Below are 25512 nucleotides of genomic sequence, written 5' to 3' on the forward strand. Positions count from 1 at the left end.
GCCGGATTCCAATCCTTACTGCAATATGACAGATGGTGGAAACATGAGAGGGGTGAATTCCTTATTAGGCTTTTGCTGAGCTGCAATCCCTGATTGAGTATATTTGAATACCATAGAGTTCCGTGACGGGTTAGCCATTGATACATTATCAACCTCAGAGATCTTAGCTAGAGTTTGTGTCTTAACTTCTTTTGAATTGGGGTTTCCTCTATTGTAAACTCCTTGTGCCATTGCTTCCTCAATTTGCATACCAGCATTGATGAAGTGTTTAAAATCTGGATAATACTGAAGAGACATGTGATATTGGAGCTGAGAGGATATATTCTTCATAATCATCTGGACTTGCTCCTCTTCTGAGGGACGCTGCATCATTTGAGCCGCTAACCTTCTCCATCTCTTGACGAAAGTTAAGAATGACTCTTTTGAGTCCTGCTTGGTTCTCTCAAGATCCTTCCTAGTGACTTCGGTCCCATCATCATATTTGAACTGCCTGATGAATTGCTCACCGATATCCTTCCATGTCTTGTAACGAGTCTTGTCCAAGACCATGAACCATCTCCTAGCAACCTTGGTTAGGGAAACCGGGAACAATTGAGCCATTTGCTCAGGAGATAAGCCTTGAGGCTGACACATGATGGTAAACATTTGCAAATGTGTGATTGGACAACCCACACCATCATATTTGTCGAATTCGGGCATTTAAAAATTGGCAAGAAGTAGAATTTTGGGAAATAGAGTAAGGTCACTTGGATTAAAACCACCCTGGTCTTGAAACTAGATGTCCTGAACTTTTCTGGTAAGACTTTCTAATTTCTCCATAACAGTCTTATCAACCATGGACTGAGAAGGCCTACTACGATCCTCGCTGTACTGCTCTTTTTTCAGATCTTCTTCGGTTTTATCAGGGATAGGGATGAATACTAGCTGGGCAGGTGCGGCTGAAGTAGCTGTATGGTGCATGGGCCCTTTATCTTTGGACAACGACGGTCCCAATTTCTCAGAAAGCTGAGCCTTGATAACTCGGTTCTCTTCTTTGAGTTCTTGAAGTTGCTGGAGGATCAAAGTGAGAGTATCGGTGATAGCAGTGGGTGGAAGACCATCTTGGTTGTCTGCCATTGGTGAGTATGAGGACGAGAAATGGGGAGATGCTGGGGTTCTCAGAGAAGGTGGCGGAGAGACAGATTTCCTCTCTAACCGTGAAGAAATTCGAACCCAATGAGTAGTAGGCTTAGTTATGGTGCCAACTTCCTGTCATGGAAATAATGAACACGAGGTATATGAGCTTGACATTCATGGAGTGTTCATTCGTAATGACTGAAAAAAAAGATTACACATTTAAGGAAGTAATTGGGACAATAGAGTGAATCCCAAAGGACCAAGACATGACGATGATGACAGATTCGCATAGGGGAATGCCCCTAGTTCAAGGATTATGAGAGTGAACTCTGAAGGATTTAGCAAAATATTCTTGAAAAAGATTGCCCTTAGAGTAAGAATGGACTAAGGGTACAAGTACGATCAGATCATCAAGATCGCACAATCAAATGATCGAGACATAATTCTTGCCAATTGAGAAAGGGAATGAAGATATAATTTAATCCTACAAGAGGCGAATGATAGACACATGATCAAAAGATGAGATTGCATAAGATTACTTTCAACGGATAGATCATGAATGACTAATCCTATGAAATCTTTGAAAATGATGGGATTTATATCCTAACCCCAAAGGGAAAGTTTTTAATCTTCACACATTTTATCAGTATTACCTGAAGGCATCAACCCTAATCCTAATCTAGCGGAGTGGAGATAGGATCTCGACTCATGACTTTGTTCGTGTATCTAAGGACCGATCGTAGCCATTGGAAGATGGACTACGGCCTAATCTAGACACAAATGGGTAGGATATCCTAAACTAGGCTCACACACGTGATGCACATGTGTTCATATTCTACATGCATGTGTGGGTTAATCTAGGGGTAAGGCCAAGAGTTCCCTTAGCGCGAATCCATGTTCGATATACTATACCAGTGTCCGGCGTATCAGTACGTGAACAAGAGATCCGTTTACGCACCATAAGGTGCTAGGCTAAGGGTGGAATGCTTCTCTAGCACAGAGGCACCAGGTGATGAAATCCCAGTCAACCATGCTAGATAACACTCCGGGTTCCTAAAATAGGACGTGTGTGCATGTGAGATGCAAGGTTTAGATGCAAGTGATGTAAGTGTGTGCAATAAGTCCGCGCAATCTATGATGCCTTCAGGTTTTGTTAGATTAAGTTCAAGTAAAATCTGATGAGAAGATAAAACAAGACAAACTAATCTAACAAGTATAGAGTTTTTATGAGTCAGTTAAATTAAATTCAAATGAATTAGCCTTTGGAATTGTAATGAAGTTAGGTGGTCCCCAGCAGAGTCGCCAAACTGTGGGACCCGATCCCGCGAGAGGGGTGGGGCGCGAGCCGCCACGCCTTCTCTTGGTCTCTCGTACCCACGCGATTGGCGTGTGCATTTTATGATTGATTTTAATTCATCTTTTATGTGAACTTGTGATCACTAAGACAATCCGAATTCCACACAAAAGAGACTGACAGAATCGCCACCTAGATGTGGGATCTAGGACCCATAATTAACCAGAAATCTAGACTCGCTACCTGGTTACAAGAATGGAAGGTATGGGGAGTTATCCACCACATGCACCATTCATGCCCGATAATCGGTCTTCGATTCCAAAAGCTAACTCTTTTAAATTTATTTTAAATGGCTCATTCAACTCTATGTTAATGTGCGAATTATGTGACATGCATCCTATGATCTAATTTCAATGTAGATCCTAAGTGTGTATCTTGATTTGTTTAAATTTAATCTAAGTGAAAGTTCTCCTAAAATTCTAATTTCATTGAAAATCCTAAGTGATTTGATTAAGCATTTATAAGAAAATTAATATACAAAACACCACAATTTGTTGTGGTGCCGACTCGCGGTTGGTATGCCATCATACATCCAAGCTGCCTACGTACCCAAGCCTTACTGGGATCAGAGTCGACGTAGTTCGGTGCACCTAAGCTAAGCTACTTATGCCTAACTCGACTAAGACACCGATCTAGACTGGAGTGACTGTTTCAACAGTTTTAGGAGAAGTTATTTAATTCAAATTGAGGATTTTATTATCTTAAGATTTCATCTAAGATGCTATATGATTCTCATCTAAATGCAAGTTGTCCCTTAGACTAATGCAGGTTAACCTACATCCTAGGTAACTAGGCTTGTCCTAGGGAAAGATTGGGTGACTAGTGTAACTGGACCTATGGCACGGTTGCTATCCATAGCAAATGTTCGTGATGAGGCTGGACTCCTAACTCTAGGACTCCCTAAAACCTAGGACATGACATGACGTAAGTGTTCCTAAGTTGGGCTCTAATGGTTCTTATATTTTGGAAACCATAATCCAATGGTTCCGAAAGACTCGAGACAAATCGATTCAAGTTCTTGAAGTTAGTTAATTTCAGATTTCAAGGATTTTCGGTTTCTGGACATTCAAGGATTACCAATGGTTCTAGGGTTCACCAATTTCGGCCCAGGATAGCATCCAAGGAAGGGAATCGTGCGCTCTTTTCTTGTGCAATTTAATACTTAGGTTATAGCACCTTATTGCCTGGCATATCTCAGGATTTCCGTGGACAGTAACCTCGGAGCCAACAACGTGCTATAGCTTAAATATTCAAATTGTCAAAAATCGGTTGCAATTGGGATACGATTATTGATGCACTGGCCATTTTTCCAGGAAAATCTAAAGATCCTAAGATTTCTGTTTCAATGGATTAAGGAGTTAATATGTGACAGAGATTTAAGGTTCTTTAGAGATTTTCAGATGATTTTCGATTGATTTCGGATTTTCAATGAATTTTATCAATTTTAAACATATGAGTGATTTTACAAGTGAAACTGTTGCAAACGAATTCAAAATGAGTTGAAACTTCTACAGCAGCAAGATATGATGAAATGTAGCTTACTAAAATATTTTTACAGATTTTTACATTAAGCTCATATTTAATTTTGATTTAACAATTAATTGATCAGATTGCCAAAGTAACACAGAAACTACTAGAAATATAAATCTAAATTCAATGAAATTTCTACATAAATAAGATATGAGTAAATATAGCATGCTGTAATATTTTCATGAATTTTAGAAACTATATACTATCAATTTCGGATTTTTCAATTTTCAGCCTAGATTATAAATTAACACTACATCCCATAGGAAACAAGATCCAAACCAATTGAAAATTTTACAGCAACAATAAATATAGAATTTAAGACTACTGTAAGAATTTTGAGAATTTTATCTGTGGTCTGATATCAGTAAAAATTCCCCCAAAATCTGATAAGTTTCAAAGAAAGCATAAAATAATATACCAAAAAAATTCTAAAAATTCTCAAACATTCATGGTAGAATGTATTAGTATCATATTATTTTCCCGCGAAATCTCATTAATTTTGGAATTCGTTTAGTATATATTTTATTTTTCTTCGTCGAAAAGATATTTTTAAAGAGTTTTCTATTTTTAAAACACGATTTTCGAGAAAATTACGACTCGGGAAAACGTCCTCCAACCTTGTTCTGATGTGATGAACACAAGAAAAAATTAAAATTCCAAAAAATAGATCTTCCTGAGATGGCTATTTTTTCGAATTTCGTAATTATTCAGCCATTATTTTAAATAACATACCACTCTTCACTCAAATTTTTGAAAACCCTTGATCCAATGTCCGATCCGATCCGACAGTTATTTTAGTCTATTTAAGTGGAACATTGTATTAAATTTCGGGACGAAACGGATTTGAAACACTCATGCAGATCATGATTTTTAGCACACACATATAATATTCATTTAAATTCAATTAAATACTTGAAAATCATGCAAAATACATAAAAAATACCAAACAATCTTGGAAAAATCTGAGAACAGTGTACCAACCTGTGATGGAGTTCCTGCCGAATCTGAGAACCGAAAAATCTGAAAATCTTGCCGACGCAGCGATCTGACCCGCTTTCTTCTTCCTTTTTTCTCTCTTTTTTTTTCTTTTTGTTTCTTTTTTTCTTGCTTCTCTCACAGTGAATGTGGAAAGATATGGAGAGAGAGAGAGAGAGATAGGGTGAGAGTGAGTGTTTGAGAGAGAGAGAGAGAGAGAGAGAAATAAAGAGAGAGAGAAACAAAAACAGAGCCGTAAAGAGGCTCTGTTTTTTTTTTTTCTTTTGTATGGCTCCCGATAGATGAGAGTGAGAAAATAGATGAGAGTGGGAGATGAAAAAAACAGAGATTGGAGTGGGAAAGAGGGAAAGAAAAACAAAGGATGGTGGGAAGAAAAACAAAGGTTGGTAGGGAGAGAGAGAACCGTGGGAGAGAGAATAGAGCAATGGACGGTTGAGGGTGGGAGATAAAAGAAACAGAGGGGGAGATATAGTGAGAGAGGGATAGTATAAGAGAAATAGTGTGTGAGAGAGAGAGAGAGAAATAGTGAGAGAGCGAGAAAAAAACAGAGTTTGCGACACTCTGTTTTTTTTTTTCACGCCAAGGGAGAAGGATCCAGAGGGAACGATGGGAGAAGAGAGAGAGAGAGAGAGAGAGAGAGAGAGAAAGAGAACGATGGAGAAGAGAGAGAGAGAAAGAGAACGATGGAGAAGAGAGAGAGAGAAAGAGAACGCTCTGTTCTTTTTTTAGTTTTTGAAACTGAGATCTCGGGATTTTGCTTCGAGAGATGGATAGCTTAGGGTCGTGGGGATACCTTAGAGAGATCGAGAGACGAGAGGGTTGATGAAATATCTCGAAAAGATGTAGAGATGAGAGAGCTTCTCTGTTGTTTTCTTGAAATGGAGTTTGGGCTTTGTTGTTTTGAAAGATGGAGATCTTCCGGCTCTGTTTGGAGATATGGGATGAGAACTACCGTTTTTTCTATGGAGGAAGGTGAGTGGGCTTGATATCTAAGAGGAGGAAGTGGGAACGAGGGATGCTCTGTTCTCGGTCTTTTCTTTTTTTTTCTTTTTTTCTTTTTTTTTTTCACCCTCCTCTCATGGGAGAAGGATATACCCCTCTAGCACTGTTGTCCACCCCCCTCATCAGAGAGAACCGAGTGAGATCTAAACATCCCCAATCCGCGTTTATTTTCCAGCCCATCGAGACCAAAGCTTTCTTTTTTTGTTTCTTTTTTCTTTCTCTTACCAAAGCTGCTGTTGTTCTTAGAAAACATGAATCTTTGTCGCAAATCCCAAAGAGAAAGTTGCCCAACATGCCAAAAATTCAACTTGGCCATTTAGGACATTTCCTAGAGTTGCACACTTGCACCGATTAAGGAAATCTAATAGATAAAAAGAAAGTGCCCTCTTTTAGAAAGGGAAGACCGATTAGCACCTTTAGAGCAAGCTATCAAAATCCTTAGAATGCCATTCGCCTCTTTTAATAACGACACTCCTCATTTCCTTAATTAACCGAATTTCCACATCTTTCTATAATATTATTATAGTGAAGAGTGTTGTTATAAAAATTGAGGGAGAGCAGGTATTATTTCCCACATGAAAAGAAAGAATGTCAAACATGAGCTGCAATCAAAGAGGATCCAAACCGTCCAATTGATGAGCAACGGCATAAATTAATTGTGTTCTGCAAATCGCATCCATTGAATGATTCGAACTGTCCATTTAGTGGGTTACCGAATAAATGATTCGCTCCTCTAATTTATTGTCGCAAGCTGATCTTGGCCGTCCAATTGATAGGCTGCAATGTGGATCGGTTACACCACCTCTTAAATTACTCCATATTGTTTAATTGGTGGCCCACAAATCTTTTCTGTTAGATTTCAATACTTTTAAATACGGACCCCGAAGAAATTGAATCACTTTGGGTGGGCCCCACGCATATTTAATGGGCCGCTCAATTTTAAATCCCACAACCAAATGCTAGGCCTATTCCTTGGCCGAATTTTCCATGAGATCCACTCATCGAAATTTTAGGCGGGTCCGCCTGTTTCAACTTAGTGAACTCCACTTCATGTTGGGCACACTTATTCCTATAAAATTTGATCGTTAACATCCACGATAAACTCCACAGATAACTCGAATATTTCTTATATGGGCCAACTTTCTCGATCCAAGTTTAATTCAAATGCACAATGCGGGCCCACCAAACGGGTCCAAATTCTCCCTTGCTCGGATTCTGTGAATAACCCTTCTCAACACTCAGCAAAAAAATGCGAAACATGGCAGAAATGATCGGAAAGATTAAGGAAATATAAGAGACGGACACGGGAATGAAAAATACCAAAGAACCGATAGAAAAACACTAACTTCTCTGTTGATTAAAGTGGAACAAAATGGGGGTGTCTACAGTTACCGAGTGGCGTTGGTTTTTGCGTCCGGGCTTGTTCCGGACCAGAAGTGCGCTCCCGATCTTTGCGGAGACGAGTCGTGGCGAACCAAACAGCGAGTACCCTAGTTTTAGTGAACTGGGTTTCCGAGTGGCGTTGGCTTTTGCGTCCGGGCTTGTTCCGGACCAGGAGTGGGCTCCCGGTCTTTGCGGAGACGAGCCGTGGCGAACCAAGTATCGAGTACCCTAGTTTTAGTGAACTGGGTTTCCAAGCAGCGAGTACCCTAGTTTTAGCGAACTGGGTTTTCGAGTAGCGAGTACCCTAGTTTTAGCGAACTGGGTTTCCGAGCAGCGAGTACCCTAGTTTTAGCAAACTGGGTTTCCAAGCAACGACTACCCTAGTTTTAGCAAACTGGGTTTCCGAGTGGCGTTGGTTTTTGTGTCCGGGCTTGTTCCAGACCAGGAGTTCGGTCCCGGTCTTTGCGGAGACGAGTCGTGGCGAACCAAGCAGCGAGTACCCTAGTTTTAGTGAACTGGATTTCCGAGTGGCGTTGGCTTTTACATCCGAGCTTGTTCCGGACCAGGAGTGCGCTCCCGGTCTTTGCGGAGACGAGCCGTGGCGAACCAAGTATCGAGTACCCTAGTTTTAGTGAACTGGGTTTCCAAGCAGCGAGTACCCTAGTTTTAGCGAACTGGGTTTTCGAGTAGCGAGTACCCTAGTTTTAGCGAACTGGGTTTCCGAGCAGCGAGTACCCTAGTTTTAGCGAACTGGGTTTCCGAGCAACGAGTACCCTAGTTTTAACGAATTGGGTTTCCGAGCAGCGAGTACCCTAGTTTTAGCGAACTGGGTTTCCGAGCAGCGAGTACCCTAGTTTTAGCGAACTGGGTTTCCGAGCAGCGAGTACCCTAGTTTTAGCGAACTGGGTTTTCGAGCAGCGAGTACCCTAGTTTTAGCAAACTGGGTTTCCAAGCAGCGAGTAGTTTTCGAGCAGCGAGTACCCTAGTTTTAGCGAACTGGGTTTCTGAGTGGCGTTGGCTTATTCATCCGGGCTTGTTCCGGACCAGGAGTGCGCTCCCGGTCTTTGCAGAGACGAGCCGTGGCGAACCAAGTATCGAGTACCCTAGTCTTAGCGAACTGGGTTTCCAAGCAGCGAGTACTCTAGTTTTAGCGAACTGGGTTTCCGAGGAGCGAGTACCCTAGTTTTAGCGAACTGGATTTCCGAGCAGCGAGTACCCTAGTTTTAACGAACTGGGTTTCCGAGCAGCGAGTACCCTAGTTTTAGCGAACTGGGTTTCCGAGCAGTGAGTACCTTAGCTTTAGCGAACTGGGTTTCCGAGCAGCGAGTACCCTAGTTTTAGCGAACTGGGTTTCCAAGCAGCGAGTACCCTAGTTTTAGCGAACTGGGTTTCCGAGCAGCGAGTACCCTATTTTTAGCGAACTGGGTTTCCAAGTCAGTTTCACGCCGGTTGGCCTACTACTGATCGTATTTTTTGAGGCCTTCGGCGGGTTCAGTCACCTGTGCTTCGTCTCTCGGATCAAGTAGTTCAATTGGCAAGGATTCCGATGCATCTTTGCCTTTTGAGTGCCATGGCATAGCACTCCCTGGACTGTGGTTGATCTCTTTTGACCTCACCCATGCCGTTTAGCATTATGAACTTCATTTTCTGGTGATACGTTGAAGCGACTGCGCGTATTAAGTTCTGCCCGGGTCGTCCCCAGATGGCGTTATAGACCGAAGTGGCCCTCACTACCAGGAAGTTGACCATTGCGAAGGCTTGGCAGGGCGGCTCTCTGACGAGGACTGGGAGTTCAATCTGTCCCTCTACTTTCACGACTTCCCCTGAGAAACCGAACAGATCGGAGTTTGTCGGCCTCAAACGGTCGTCACCTATCATCATTTTCTGGAAAGCATGATAGTACAGGATATCTGCCGAACTCCCGTTGTCGACAAGGATTTTCTTTACTTCCCAGTTTGCGACGAGCATGGTTAAGACCAGGGCGTCGTTGTGTGGCAGTATTAGGTTGTCGAGGTCTGCATCTGAAAAGGAGATCTCATTCTCCATCCTCATCTTCTTGCTGCAAGTGTGCACGGCGTTGACTCGGCGTGCATATGCTTTTCTTGCAGCAGATGATGTGCCCCTAGCGGCGGGTCCGTCCATAATCGTGCCGATGACTCCCCTTGGCTGGGATCGGTGTGCCTCTGGAGGTGGACTGGATGGCGGAGGAGAGTGACCCCGGGCGGGGGGCGGCGGTGACCGCCGAGGGCTCCGGCCCTGGGGACTTTTCCCTTTGCGCTCACTTCTGTGGCTGTCACTTATGACATGCTTCTTCAAGTATCTCCGACCAATCAGCAGCTCGATTTCTTCATTGAGCTGCCAGCATTCGTCCGTGTCATGACCGTGGTCCCTGTGGAACCGACAGTACTTTGATTGGTCTCTTTTATTTCCCTTGGAGATCATTCTGGTTGGCCACCTTACGAACTCTTCTCCCTCGATTGCGGCCAATATGCTTCTCCTGTAGGTGTTGAGGGGGGTAAAGTTCTCTTCCCTCCTCTGGGGGGACTTCTCTCTTCCGGGGGCCTTATCGTCCCTACGCTGCTTGGTAGGGTTTTTATCCTTAGAGGTTCTCCTCTGATTTGAGTCCAGGACCGCCAGTGTCTCCTCAACTGCTATACACTCCTCGGCTCCGGCCATTAGATCTGCCAGTGAGTGCGGATTTGGCGAGCTACTGACCGGCGGAAGTCATTGGATCTAGCACCAGCGAGGAGCGCGTTTGTGGCGGCTGAGGGATCTAAATTTGGCACTTGGAGTGTCTCCCTGTTGAAGCGGCTGACGAATGCCTTCATATGTTCATTATCCTCCTGCCGCAAGGCCATCAAGGATATTGTTGTTTTCCTTGGCCTGTGGCTGCTCATGAAGTGGCAGACCAGATCGTCCCCAAAGTCCTCAAAGTTGCTGATGGAGTTCGGTTTGATCCTTGAGTACCAGTCCCGAGCCGCACGAGTCAGTGCGGTCAGGAATGCTCTACAAAGGAAGCCGTCTGATGCGCCGTGGAGGAGCATCATTGTCCTGAATGTCTCCAAGTGGTTCACAGGGTCAGTGGTCCCGTCGTACTGCGGGACGGTTGGCATTTTAAATCCCCTAGGCGCTGGAGCGCCCATGACATCGCTGGTGAATGGCGTTTTGCTTGAGAACGCCCTTGAAGCAGGCTGGCTCTGATCCTTTGCCATCTCTTCTATTCGATGGTCCATTTCTTCCATCCTCCGTAGCATCGGATCAGCTCTACAGTCTGGTGACCTGTTTCTCTCCACCGATTGGCTCGCCGCGGAGCCGGACTGGCTTTCCGGACTCCTACGATGAGGCCGGAGTTTTTCCTGCGGCGCGCGGTCTTCCTGGGCTTGATGCTTTCGTGCAGAGCGGGACCGCGATCTCCGGCGGTGGTGAGGTTCTATGTGGGCGTGCCGAGCTCTGGAGTGTTGGACTTGTCTCGTGGAGTGGTGAGTCTGGTCTTCACCGTGGCGCACTGACTCTCCCCTGTGGACATTTGACCTTTCCTGGACAGGTCGTGGAGCTTCTGGAGGATGTTGGGGAGGTGCCTGGAGTAGTTGCTGGTATTGACCGACAAGAGCAGTTATCTGTTGAAAGAGAGTTTGCACTTGATCCGGAGTGGGTGTAGGATTGAGGTGGTCCGAACGAGCCGGGCTCTATTCGGCTGTAGCAGAAGTAGCCACCACCTGCGAGGCGATTCGCTCACTACGGGTGGACTCGAGTTGTCCGTGCAGTTGGTACTCGAGCACTCTTGCGCCCTGCCATTTTGTTTATAGGGGATCTGAACAGCTTTTAGTCCAAGGTCCCACGGATGGCGCCAATCTGTTAGGCCTAAAATCGGTAAAAGATATGGCAGTGATGTAAGAGCCGAGCTGGAGGACCCGAGGAGCCGAAGTGGATGAGTTGAATCTTGAGGAACAGAAGTGAAGGAGCTGAGTCCTGCACAATGAGCGAACGAGGTCAGAAGACCAACCCGGAGTGTTACTCCGGACAGGCCCTTCGACACTCAAGTCAGTATGAGCAGAGCGTGTTTTAGAGTGGTGGGTGAGAAGTTATTGCCCTGTTTATGAGCTTTGGAAGCCCTTTTATAGAGGGAAACCTGGGGTAGTTGGGAGTTATTGTCTCAGGACAGGTGTCGGCCAGCTATAGGTTCGAGTCCACCTACTCTGCGGTAATTACCAAACTACCCCTGCTGACGCGGGGTCTGCGGTGGGCCATCCTCGGGCCACGTGTCGACAGCTAATAGGCTGCTGTTTTTATACCCCATCAGAGTCCAATGAACAGTTTGGGACTCAAAATCGGTTATCAAAATCTAAAACTAACAGGCGTAAACTTTGGTAAGTAAAACCCGACTTTTGCTGCTTGTCTACCTAAGATCACCCACTCAATGGAAACTAATACATTCCTCATTTACACTTCGTATTTAGCTCTTAAAATGTGTAACAATTTCCACAGCTATAAATAGCCAATAAGAAAGTGACTAAGTAAAACTAGGGCTGGCAATTTCACCTAGAAAAGCGGGGATCTGCCCCGCCCCGCCCCGTTTGGGGAGGGGATTCCCCGATTTGAGTGGGGAAGGGGATTTAAAAAATTCCCCGGTGCGGGGAAGGGGAAGAAAAGGGGATGGAGTTCGCCCCGCCCTGCCCTGCCCCGCATTAATGCCATTTTTTTCTTGTATTTTTTTAAGTGTTTTTTTTTTTGGGAAAACTACTAGAAACCCCTTGGATCAAAACATATCTACAAGATTCCCCCAAATTTTTCATAATTTCCATTAGCACAGTTTTGTCCTTGAAATAGCTTTTTATGTTTTCTTTTACCCATAATCCATTGGGCATTGTCCCTCATTATATTAGTATATTACCCTTAGAAATCCCTAAAATCTTTCCATCGAACCATCACTGTAAGGCAACATTAAATTCTTTGAAAATCTCCCTCCCCCAAATAAAGGCAACATCTCTCTGATGAGTGATGAGATTTTATATGGTGTGCGCTCGTATAGTCCATTATTTTTCAAAAAGTAGGATAATCCAAACCGTCGATTTGATAGGCTACAATTTAAAAGTACTTTACAGGCCACACCATAGATAATCCAAACCGTCCATTTGATGGGCCACAACGTAAATAGATTGCGGCCCAAAAATCATTTCCATAGGATGATTGCAACCCTCTGATCTATAGAAGGTACCATAATATGCAATTCCTCTATAGATCAGAGGGTTGGGATTATCCTATGGAAATGATTTTTGGGCCACAACCTATTTACGTTGTGGCCCATCAAATGGACAGTTTGGATTATCCTACAATGTTCCCATCAAGTGGAAGGTTTGGATCATCCTATGCCTATGGTAGTATGGTGTGCCCATCAAATGGACGGTTTGGATCTTCCTATGGTGTGGCACGTACAGTACTTTTTGGCAAGTGGGGTTGGAAATTAGGGATCTGCTAGGGATTAAATGAATCTGAGAGCAACCACCTTTGTCCCCATGTTAATAAAATGAATAAGACAAAATCTTAGCCTATGTGGGTTGTGTGGTTACTCTCACATGCAACAGCCAAGCCGCAACATGCCTGAAGTGATTGTCCCTAGCAAATCTTTAGTTTTAAACCTAACATTTAACAAAGTAAAGTGAGAAAGTAAAGTGATTGTCCCCGAAGGATGTGGGGCGGGGAAGCGGAGGGGATGGGGATTAGATATTCCCCGTGGGGAGGGGAGGGGGATTCCCCACCATCCCCGCAGTGGGGAGGGGAAGGGGAGGGGGGAAATTCCCCGCAGAGGGGAAGGAGTAGGGGACCCCAACATCCGGCCCCGACCGCCCCGTTGCCAACCCTAAGTAAAACAGCCAATAAAAAGTGACTAGGCCCACCTTGTTCGAAGTTCATCATTAAAGAGTTTCTATGTGATGACCACAGTACTAACTAATAATTTTTAAAGAAAGTTTTTTAGGCTCATCTTGTTCGAAGTTCCAAACTATTAAATTGGATCGCCTCAACTTAAATAAATAGGCTGGGCCCCAAAAATCACCTCCAAAGGATGATAGTGTGGACCCCGATCCGAGATAGGCGGCGGCGAGGGAAACTGGTCCCTAACACCATCCTCTGGATCATCCACGTGTGAAGGAGAGCTCTACCAAGGAACTCTCAAAACGGATGCCACCCTCATAGCATAGCACGAGTGGCGATGTAAAAAGAAAGAGATATGTCTTGATCCGGAACCGAGGTTCGAAACCAAGACATACCTGAAATAAACTCAGAGTCGCCATCCATGGATATGCCATGGAACCCTAAAATCAAATCCTCTGTGCAATGGATAACCAGAAATATATATGGGTTCGTGCTTGGTTACGAATGGGGAAGGTCTGAGAGCACCCCCGATTCGTCCGAGTGCAAGCACTTGGTCTCTTATGCCATTTATTATTAACTCCAAAGAAGTTTGGGTAAAAATCATATGAAATGGGAACAATCCTCAGGAATCGTCTACCTAAGCATGCATTTCCTGAGGATAAAATAATAAGCACACATAAAATGAGATGAAAGATGTGTCACCTAAGCATAGCTAGGTTATGAGTGACATGCCTAATGGGTGTCTAAATTCTGATGTACAAACACATGCAAGCTATAGCTAAAGGTACATGATCAGTACAAGAAAGTAAGAAAACACATCAAAACATACAATGACTACACAACAAATCCTAAGACTCTAAACGAATTAGCCCGAGTCTTCGGATGGTCTGGTATTCATCCAAAGAAGCCTACGTATCCCCGCCTCCACGAGAATCAAGGCAACGTAGTTCTTCGCGCCTATTCTAAGCTATGATGCCTAAGACACCTAGCCCTCTATCCTAGACTCGATCTAAAAGACCGGACTAGTTATTAAAGTTTCTTGTACGATTATTTAAATTCCAGTGAATTGTGGATTTTTAGGACACCCTATATGCCCTAACTAAATGCATGTTAGCCCTAGGCTAATGCAAGTGATTCCTACAACCTATGTGTAACTAGGCTGTTCGTCCTAAGGAAAACAATGGGATCGCTAACGCATCCTAGACCTAGTCATCAGTTGGCGATGTGAATCGCCAACTGACCGGACGGAGGCGCTCCTATAACTCTAGGACAGACCCCTAACTCTAAAACAAGCACACAGCAAACGAACAATCAAACAACCTATCAAAAGAAAAACCCTAACTCTAAAACTCTCTATCTAGGAGAAACTCCTAACTCTAGAGGAAGATCTTTTGAAAATAAGATTTTAAAGGTTTTTGAAGAAGGTTTAAAACATTTATTTACAAAAAAGTTTGGCTGGACTTGGGATATAAACCCCGAGCTGCGCTACGTACCTCGTTGAAGAGGATCAAGCCAACGTAGTTCGAAACGAACTCTCCTAACTAATACTTCTAAAACACTCAACACTTTAGGCTTTTTTAATATTTTTCGAATGTTTTTGAGTTTTAAAATATTTAATGTTTTGGAATTTTTAAATGTTTTAATATGTTTTTGGATTTTAATTGTTTTCACCCTTTTAGTCAAAGACTTAAGGGAAATACACAAAGCAAAACCCTAGGGCTAAACCTTAGGGCAAATAGGGGAAACCCCTAAATAAATAACACTATCAAAAGCAAAGGTAAATGAATCAAAGATTCTCTAATAACACTCCTAAAAGGACAAATGAGTCAAAGACTCTCTAATAACACCGCTAAGAAAGACAAGAGTCGAAAACTTTCTAATAAAACTACTAAAAGGACGAATGAGTCGAAGACTCTCTGAAAGAAACGGAAACACGATTCAAAGACTCTCTAAGAGAGATGAAAACACGAGTCAAAGACTCCACTGACAACAACTAAAGGATATACGAGTCAAAGACTCTCTAAGAGAATGAAAACACGAGTCAAAGACTCCAAAAACACCGACTAAAGGATAAATGAGTCAAAGACTCTCTAAGAGATGGAAACACGAGTCAAAGACTCCACTGACAACAACTAAAGGATACACGAGTCAAAGACTCTCTAAGAGATGGAAACCCGAGTCAAAGACTCCACTAATGCTAATTAAAGGATAAATGAGTCAAAGACTCTCTAATAACACTACATTAAAGACAAATGAGTTAAAGACTCTCCTATAACACCACCTAAAAGGCAAATGAGTCAAAGACTCTCTAATAACACCATCTAAAGGATGAATGAGTCAAAGACTCTCTAATCAAGGGCTAACTCCTATGCGAATGAACTATCGAATAAGGAGAAGCTCACAAGTAAAAAAAGAATAAGAATTTGTGCGCATTTAGCAGAGGTAAAACACCCAGCCGGGCCGGACAGCTACCTAGCCCTAGGGTGCAACAAATGTGCGCCCAGTACCCCATAAGGGTTGGGGTATGAAGCCAAGCCGAGTAGGGTGTTCTCCCAAAACTAAACAGCGCACAAAGAGGACTAACGAGAGAATGAGACCAGGTGGGTCTCCTAAACACACACAAAGATGGGCTCCAAACAACCTTATCATTGCCCTCAAGGGGGAAGCAAGGCTAGGACAACTAATTGACCAAATTGGTCTCTAATTAACAGAGGAACAAATTGAGGTGCAACCTCAGAGAGGATTCTACAAATGAGGCCAAGCAGGCCTTCTAAAGGCTAATTACTTACAAAGCCAAGATAGATGACTCCCTAATAACAACAATAAAGATCAAATGAGTCAAAGACTCCCCCGATAAAACGAAAGATTCAAAGGCTCTCTAAATCAGGCAAGGCATGCCTCCTATGGGTACACCATTTATCAAAATCAACGCAACCTCCCTGAGGTTAAGCTAAAAAAGAGGCTTGCCTCCAAAGGAGGATTGCCTAACGAGACAGAGTATGTCTCATAGTACAGGTTATAGTATCTAAAGAAATCTAACAGAAATCTAAAAGACTGTGCTAGTCTAATCAAAGAGAGAGAAAAATGCTACCAGATAATCGTAAATTCCAATCAATTATTATAAAAACAAATCAAATATCAGCAAAATATGATCTACAACTAAAAGAGTGCACAATCTGTAATAATAGCAATCATACAATGATAAACAACATTAATTAGTCCAGACCAGCCGCTGGATAGCCTAATAAAGCAAGAAACAACATTAAACACTTCTATGCCCAACCACAAGTACCACTGCCCCAATATGGGGGTGAAATCAGATGATGCTAAAGTAATCATCTGATATCACAAATACACAGGATAATATTTCTAAGCCCGCCTTGAGATCAGACAGTACTCATGTCGATAATATCGAATAGAGTAGTCATCTGATCTCCTTCTTTCCTAAAACAATTTATTTAAATAAAAGACAAGTTTATGAACCTCAAGAGAGTCTCACCTGAGCAGTCCATTTATTATCATCTTCAAAACCTAACTCAAAGATTAGTACAAGAGAAGAATATATATATAAAAAGAAATCAAAAGATTATGATAATTCTAATTCATACAAATTGTAGTGCGTAACAGGGGGTATCACTTATGCAGATTCAAGTGTAAAACAGGGACCATATTCATTGGACTAAACTGTCACATAATAGATTGATTCAACAAGGGTCAAAACAGGGGCTGGGCCATAGGCCAGCAGTGTGCAAAACAATGACTGGGCCATAGGCCAGCAGTGTGCAAAGCAGGGGGCTGAAATAAGCTATGAACCCCACACATACATATATATACTCAACCACCATTTGAAATACAAACTCAAACATTCACAGATGTTTTCAGGCATATATATACCTGTACATACACATTCACATATGTATCACACTTATACTCACACTTATCTGTACAACACAATGACATGTGCTGCATTCGACACCAAATCTTGTTGAAACAAGCATTATATTAACGTAGTCTCTATTTTCTTATAAACAAAATATTATAATCATGATTTCCAAATGAAAATGAGCCACAATCCCATGAAAGAAACATGGACTAAAAATCACCATAACAGAAAAATATAATGCCATTTAGCTAACAAATTCCAAAGAAATTCATACCAAACAGAACTAGAACAGATTCATTTTGACAAATCTATATCAAAATTAATCTAATCGCATTGCTAATTCAAAGAGAGGAAATTATACACAGGAAAACAAATTGAACATGTCATAGTAAGTAAGATTGAAGGAAATATCTGAAAATAAGCCCATACTAACCTTTTTCTGCTACTCAATCTTTCAAGAACAGATTCAAGCTCTCTCTCTCTCCACAGATCAGATCTCCGACGAATTTGTCAGAATCTAACCGGAGATCAGAACCTTGCCAGAGAAAAGTAGATCGGATCGATCAAAGAAAGTGTAGATCGATGAGATCTAAGGTTAGGGTTAGAAGAATTTAGGCTTTTCTCATCTCAGATCTATTTCTCCCTCTTTCTGCGAGAATCGGAGGTTCGCCGGAGGTGGTGTCTAGCCGGAGAAGATGGATTTTGGCCGCGGATGATCAGAAAATCTGATCGGAGGTTGGTGGCTTAATTGACCGGATCTGCAAGAAATCAAAACCAGCGAGCCGCCGGAGAAGAGGATCGGAGAAAAGGTGGATCTCGGCCAGATCCGATCGGATTCTTGCCGGATTTTGACCGGGGCAAGATCGGTGAAGAAAGAATGAACGGAAAAGAAGGATCGGTACCGGATTTGTAGTGATGGCCGGCGGAAATGGAAAGTTGCAGAGAGGAGGTGCCGGAGAGGAGGTTACCGGTGGTGGAGAAGAGGTAGATCCGGTCGGATTTGCAGAGGTTGCCGGAGGTGGAAGAAGGAGATGGCCGGAGCAATGGTGGAGGATGCGGCTGCCGGAGAAGGATCGGATGGTAGAGATGACCGGCGATGGAAAACCCAAGCTCTCTCTCTCTCTCTTTCTCTCTCTCGATTTTCAACGAGAATGAACAGTAATCCTCGAATTTTTGGGTTTTTTGCATATATATAAAAAAAATTTGTTGATATCGGCACTCCACTTTTGGATAAGGCGCGCGAACTACTAGTTGCACTCTTCCCGCTTTGTCTTATTAGACAAAAGGCAAAACCTCGGCTATTTTACAAAAGGACACCCCCCTGTGCGGATAATTTGCCCCCCTTCCAGATTTGAACTACGACCACTGCCTCGATCCGTTCACTGATCAAACGTGCTCGGATCTCGATGAAATTTTACGGGGACCTATGGAAGACCCTAACCTAGCTTAGGGTGTAATTTGGGGGCCGAATTCACTGGTTTGATGAGGTTGCGCACAATCGACACGAATTTGGGTCTGGTCAAAATGGGGTGTCTACAGATAGTAACCCTAGACTTGTAGAAGAGGAGCGGAGACGAAGGATGTTGGAGGGTGCCACCTAAGAGAAGAATCTCCTATTATTAATTTGAGGGTGTGTTTGGTTGCATAAAAGCCTGGATAGGTTATGGGTTTTGTTTTGCATTTGGGTGCCACGTTAACAAAACCAATTGTTTGGTTTACTCTACAAGGTAAGTTCTTGTAGGGAATTTAACAGGGTAGAGCTCACCCCTAAAGCTAGCCGTTAGAGGGAGGGTGCCCATTCCCTTATTACCGATCCCCATCCCCTTATAACCCATCCCCATCCCCATCACTTTACCGATGTGGGACTATTTGCTTTTGCGTGCAACCCCAACAATCTCCCTCTCCACGTTGAAGCAACGTGGACAATCTCGCCCCTCCACGCGGCGGCAACGTGGGAATCACTAGACACTACACTAGGGTTTCCGAGATCTTCCCTGAGGGACATTCTCGCCCTTGCGGGCACACCGGGGTTACCACGCCTTGAGCTATGATGCCATTGGGTCTTTTGCTTGGGTTGCAAGAAGAGGGTGTAGGTAGGGTTTTCACCATTGTTGGAGAGGTAAGTGTTTTAACTCTCGTTTGTAATTTTCATCATTGATAGTGAATTTTACTTGCTGAATTGCCTGTGGAGTAGGTGTGGTACCCTGATCCCGCGAGAGGGGTGTGGGGCGCGAGCCGCCGCTCTCTCTCTCTTGGTCTCTCGTATCCACGCGATTGGCGTGTGCATTTTATTATTGATTTGAATTAATCTTTCCTGTGAACTTGGGATCACTAAGGCAATCCGAATTCCACACGAAAGAGACTGACAGAGTCGCCACCTAGATGTGGGATCTAGGACCCGTAATTAACCAGAAATCTAGACTCGCTACCTGGTTACGAGAATGGAAGGTATGGGGAGTTATCCACCACATGCACCATTCTTGCCCGATAATCGGTCTTCGATTCCAAAAGCTAACTCTTTTAAATTTATTTTAAATGGCTCATTCAACTCTATGTTAATGTGCGAACTAAGTGACATGCATCCTATGATCTAATTTCAATGTGAATCCTAAATGTGTATCTTGATTTATTAATTTGTCTGGATTCAATCTAAGTGAAAGTTCTCCTAAAATTCTAATTTCATGGAAAGTCCTAAGTGATTTGATTAAGCATTTACAAGAAAATTAATATACAAAACACCACAATTTGTTTGTGGTGCCGACTCGCGGGTGGTATGCCATCAGACATCCAAGCTGCCTACGTACCCAAGCCTCACTGGGATCAGAGTCGACGTAGTTCGGTGCACCTAAGCTAAGCTACTTATGCCTAACTCAACTAGGACACCGACCTAGACGGGATTGACTGTTTCAACAGTTTTAGGAGAAGTTATTTAATTCAAGTTGAGGATTTTATTATCTTAAGATTTCATCTAAGATGCTATATGATTCTCATCTAAATGCAAATGGTCCCTTAGACTAATGCAGGTTTGCCTACATCCTAGTTTACTAGGCTTGTCCTAGGGAAAGATTGGGTGACTAGTGTAACTAGACCTATGGCACGGTTGCTATACATAGCAAGCGTCCGTGATGAGGCCGGACTCCTGACTCTAGGACTCCCTAAAACCTAAGACTCCCTAAAACTTAGGACACGACACGACACGACACCAGTGTTCCTAAATTGGGCTCTAAGGGTTCCTAAAGGAATTTTGAATCCACCGGCTCTTGGGAATCTCGAATTCTTTTGGGTTTGTGGAAACTTTTAGAGTTTTCTTGAAGCTTTTATTATCTGAAGGTATTCAGTGTGTTTGGTAGCTTTTAAAGTTGTTTATTTAGAAGGTTTTAGTTTCATTTGAAATTTTTAGTGGTCTTTTGGTTAATGGCTTTTAACGGATTTTTATCAGTGGATTTTAAATGGGTGAATTTTAGTTTTGTTAATTTTAGGTTGGATGTACTTTAGATTAATGTCTTTCGATTTTGGTTTGGAAAATGACGTTAACACAACCAAGTTTTGACAATTGCACAAATTCGACAAACCATTGACCATTAAAAGATCTGACAAATGCAGCCCACTAAAACTGTCGTAACTCTTTAACCGCTTGGCCAAATTCAACGTACAAACATGCGTTGGAAAGATCTTTTATAGGGCTACAACTTTGTAGTTCTCCATTGTTTGTAAATCTGTGATTTAGAGGTTCGAATTTGTGTTGCAAACAAAAGGACAGCAACATTAAACTGGAAATGCCTAAAGGTGTGCCGCAACCATTTTGGACTTAACTTTTTAACCGCTCGCTGTCTGATCTAGCACGAATACTCGTTGGAAACGGCACGAAAATATCTACTACTTTGTAGTTAACAATTTCCCACGATTCTGTTGTTTAGAGGTCGAAAAATCTGTTTAAAGTCTAACAGCTAGCACTATGACGGGAATGATATTGGCACCCCCATGTTTTCTTTTGATAGTTCTTATTTTTTTAGTGATTAAAAGACGGTGAATATGAAAAATGGCTTGAATGGGCCTGAGATTAGATTCAAATGGGATGTTTGAAAAAGGGGTTGTTTTTATCTACTTGGCAAGGTGGGGTATGGATATTGGGTTCTTGAGATTGAGTGGGGGCTGTTGTTATCAAATTGGAGTGGGGGCTGTTGTTATCAATTGAAAGATGGAGGTTTTGTAAGCCAAATTAAATGGGTTTTGATAATTCATGTAAAATTCAAGTTTTCTTTCTTGTAAATGTTCAAAATTTTTAATGAATTGTTTTCCCAAAAGAAATCTAAATTCCCTAACAAGCCAATGATTTCAACATCCCATTGCAAATAGGTTCTAATGACCCTAACACATTAATTATATTTAGCATAAGTGAGAACATGACCAAGGCCAAACTAGTACAAAATTAAACATGACATCAACCAAAATATACGCAAAACAACACTCAATCCTACAAATATAGAAAAGAAAATAAAATTCCAAAAGACATACCTTTTTGTAGACGATATTCCATGCAAACTTATGGAGAAGAGGGATTTGGTCTAGAGAGAGGGCTTGAATTTTCTAAGAGAGGGGTTCTCTCCTCTTTTTTTTTTTTTCCTCCTTTTCTTTGGTGAGATGAGAGGGTATTTATAGGAGAATGGGATAGGAGGTTAGGTGAGGTTAGGTGAGGTTAGGTAAGGTTAGGTGAGGTTAGGTGATGTTAGGTGAGGTTAGGTGAGGTTAGGTGAGGTTTGGATGGTTATGATGGGAGGAGAGGTTAGGTGAGGTTAGGTGAGGTTTGAATGGTTAGGATGAGAGGAGAGGTTAGGTGGTTTTGGATGGTTAGACCCAGGTCATGATCTGCCATTGATCTAACGATTTACGGAAATCGGGTCTCGGAATGGAATCAGGGTCCGGGCTATGAAGTGACCCTAGCTTATTTTGTCCCGATTGATGATCCGTAAAGTCAGATCAAGATATTAATGACCTAAAACATATAAATCAATGATAGAGGGGGTTCTCACATGGATTTAACACACTAATTTATTTGTTGATTAAAACAAAACAAAATGGGGTGTCTACAGATGCCCCTCTTTGGTAGAGATGACGTAGTCATTGAATACCAAAGTTAAAAATGACAGAACCATTTTGCGTAGTTTTAATCGACAAAGGACTCTCTAGACACAACGCACCTTAACATAATGCAAAACCTTAGATGAAACCCTAGAACTTGAATAATAATAAAAACTCGATGCGGCGCCGTTCACAAACGGGCAATTAGAGAATGAGATATCATTTTCGAATGGATTCTGAAGGGAAAGAACAAAGATCGCTCTCAAACAGTTTTTAGAAGGAGATGAGACGCCGCTCACAAGCGGGTTCAACGAGGATAAGAAGCATTCCCAAATGGACTTGGATAATGAGGCACCGTTCACAAACGGCCTCAAGGAGGATAGAAAACCATTCACAAATGGACTCGAGAAAAGAGGCACCGTTCACAAACGGGCTCAAGGAGAAGACAAGACCATTCACAAATGGACTCGAGAAATGAGGCACCGTTCACAAACGGGCTCAAGGAGGACGATACCATTCACAAATGGATTCGAGAAAAGAGGCACCGTTCACAAACGGGCTCAAGGAGAAGACAAGACCATTCACAAATGGACTCGAGAAATGAGGCACCGTTCACAAACGGGCTCAAGGAGGACGATACCATTCACAAATGGATTCGAGAAAAGAGGCACCATTCACAAACGGGCTCAAGGATAAGACAAGACCATTCACAAATGGACTCGAGAAATGAGGCACCATTCACAAACAGGCTCAAGGAGAAGACGAGACCATTCACAAATGGACTCGAGAAATGAGGCACCGTTCACAAACGGGCTCAAGGAGAAGACGAGACCATTCACAAATGGATTCGAGAAATGAGGCACCGTTCACAAACGGGCTCAAGGAGAAGACAAGACCATTCACAAATGGATTCGAGAAATGAGGCACCGTTCACAAACGGGCTCAAGGAGAAGACAAGACCATTCACAAATGGACTCGAGAAATGAGGCACCGTTCACAAACGGGCTCAAAGAGGACACGAGACCATTCACAAATGGACTCAGAAAATGAGGCACCGTTCACAAACGGGCTCAAGGAGAAGATGAGACCATTCACAAATGGACTCAGAGAATGAGACACCTGTTCACAAACGGGTTCGAAGAGAAGACGAGACCATTCACAAATGGACTCGAGAAATGAGGCACCGTTCACAAACGGGCTCGAAGAATTTAGGGATTTTTTTATGAACTTGAATTTGACGTAGGAATGGATTTTTATTTTTATTTTTTAATTAAGGATTTGGATTTGATAAATTTTTTTATTTTTGGAAAATGAGGTACCGTCCGCAAACGGGCTCAAGGAGAAGACGAGACCATTCACAAATGGGCTCGAGAAATGAGGCACCGTTCACAAACGGGCTCGACGACACAAGATAGCTTTGATTGATGAATTCAACAATGAAAAATTTAGAGATTTTTATGAATTTGAATTTGACGTAGGATTGGATTTTTTGAATTGGGGATTGGATTTGATGAATTTTTGATTTTTTGAGAAATGAGGCACCGTCCACAAACGGGCTCAAGGAGGACATGAGACCATTCATAAATGAACTCAGAAAATGAGGCACCGTTCACAAATGGGCTCAAGGAGAAGACGAAACCATTCACAAATGGACTCGAGAGATGAGGCACCGTTCACAAACGGGCTCAAGGAGAAGACGAGGCCATTTGCAAATGGGCTCGAGAAAAGAGGTACCGTTCACAAACGGGCTCGAAGAATTTAGAGATTTTCCATGAACTTGAATTTGACGTAAGATTGGATTTGATGAATTTTTTATTTTTTTGAACTCAATGAAATCGGGGATATTATGGATCGTGCCCGACAAAGATGTTGGAAACTAGGACTTTGACGAATGATGAAACGGCAAACCTTTGGAACGAAGAACCATTACTAGCAAGAATGGATTAGGAACATTTTTATGAAACTTCAACAAGATTTTTCTCAAAGAGACTGCTGGTCTTGTCTTCTGGGGATTTTGATAACTGAAACCTTGAACAAGACATTTGAGATTGGTAATTTAGAACAACGACTCTCTTGGATATTAACATGGAAAAGCGGGATCTGCTTCTTGACAGGTGTTTAGATAAACATTTCTTGACCAGGATAACTAACCGGAAGGGAATTATGAATTTGAATGGTTCATCTTTCTGAGAAATTGGCTCAACCACCATTGCATCTGAGGTTCTTCCAAGCTTAAGGTGCCTTCCTGGGGTATGATCTTTTTACGGAAGCTGGGCTTTCTGATGTTTCTACTTCTGAATTTTTCTGAGCTGATCTTCTTTGAAATGAAGTTGTTTGACTAAATTCTCGAGCTCTTTCAGGTATAATTGCAGGGAGCTGCCTAGGCCTGGCCTCCTTCACCAAGACAGTTACATCATTTGGACATAGGAACGACAATTGACTCTTTCTAAAGAGAAAACTTAGATGAAAGGCACTACTCAAAGGATTGAGCAGCCCTGAAGGAGTGAACTTAGAATAATAAAGATTGACTGACTATACTGACAAACATAGTGATGCTTCTGACTTAGTTAATGTTTTGTTTGGTAAGTCTATCCTTTCAAGGAATAGTTTTTCAATTGGTAAACACCGGACTTCTTCCTCGAAACAGTAATGCCTCAAGAATTTAATTACGACCCCTAAGATTGCTTAGCTTCAATGCCCCCAGTTTTGAGGATATCACTTGAATTTGCTTGAACTTCAGTTGATCTTCAGTCTTGATACCGGCTGTTGCCTTCTTATACTGATTCTCTTACCGTGACCAAGTCACCTCTTCAGGGTTTTTAACTTGGCGGACCGCGCTAGCCTTAACTTTTGCCTGAACCACCTTTCTAGGTTTTCGATCCAGCAGGCTATCCCCTTAGCTTTTGCCTAAGCCGCCCTTTCGGGTTTTCAACTTAGCAGGGGAATGATCTTAAATTTTGCCTAGACCGCCCTTTCAGGTTTTCAGTCTAGCAGATCTTCAAACTCCGTTATTTTTCTTATTCATCATCATTTCATTTTTTTATTGTATCTCAGGACCTAGCTCATTAGTTCTGAACACCAGAAGGACTTTTATAGGTAGGATAGGGCTTTTCAAAGAATGGCTTAAGGCTCAACAAAGATTTCGACCGAACCTGTGAACAGGTCGCCTACATATCCCAAGGTAGGAATCAGGTCGTGTGTAGTTCAGGGCGAATGCCCCTAGTTTGAAGATAAATTGTTTGATTTTTTTTTTCTTTTTTCTTTTCTTTCTGGAACAATTAACTTCTCTTCTTTTGGA

At 42.5% G+C, this 25512-nt stretch overlaps 1 protein-coding gene across 1 annotated transcript in view; it reads right to left on the reverse strand.

The window, feature by feature from the left end:
* The window catches only part of LOC143885365 (uncharacterized protein At2g29880-like), an 87082-nt gene extending 64141 nt beyond the window's left edge, over positions 1-22941 (reverse strand). The window contains exon 1 of the mRNA XM_077389505.1: positions 21651-22941. Within this exon, the coding sequence (XP_077245620.1) occupies positions 21651-21672 (22 nt within the window). The 5' untranslated portion in view covers positions 21673-22941. The remainder of the gene's footprint in view (positions 1-21650) is intronic.
* Positions 22942-25512: the final 2571 nt, after the last annotated feature.

Source organism: Tasmannia lanceolata, unplaced genomic scaffold (genome assembly GCF_043159265.1).
Source record: "Tasmannia lanceolata isolate RefF3 unplaced genomic scaffold, GAP_Taslan_0.1 ptg000008l, whole genome shotgun sequence".
NCBI lineage: Eukaryota > Viridiplantae > Streptophyta > Magnoliopsida > Canellales > Winteraceae > Tasmannia > Tasmannia lanceolata.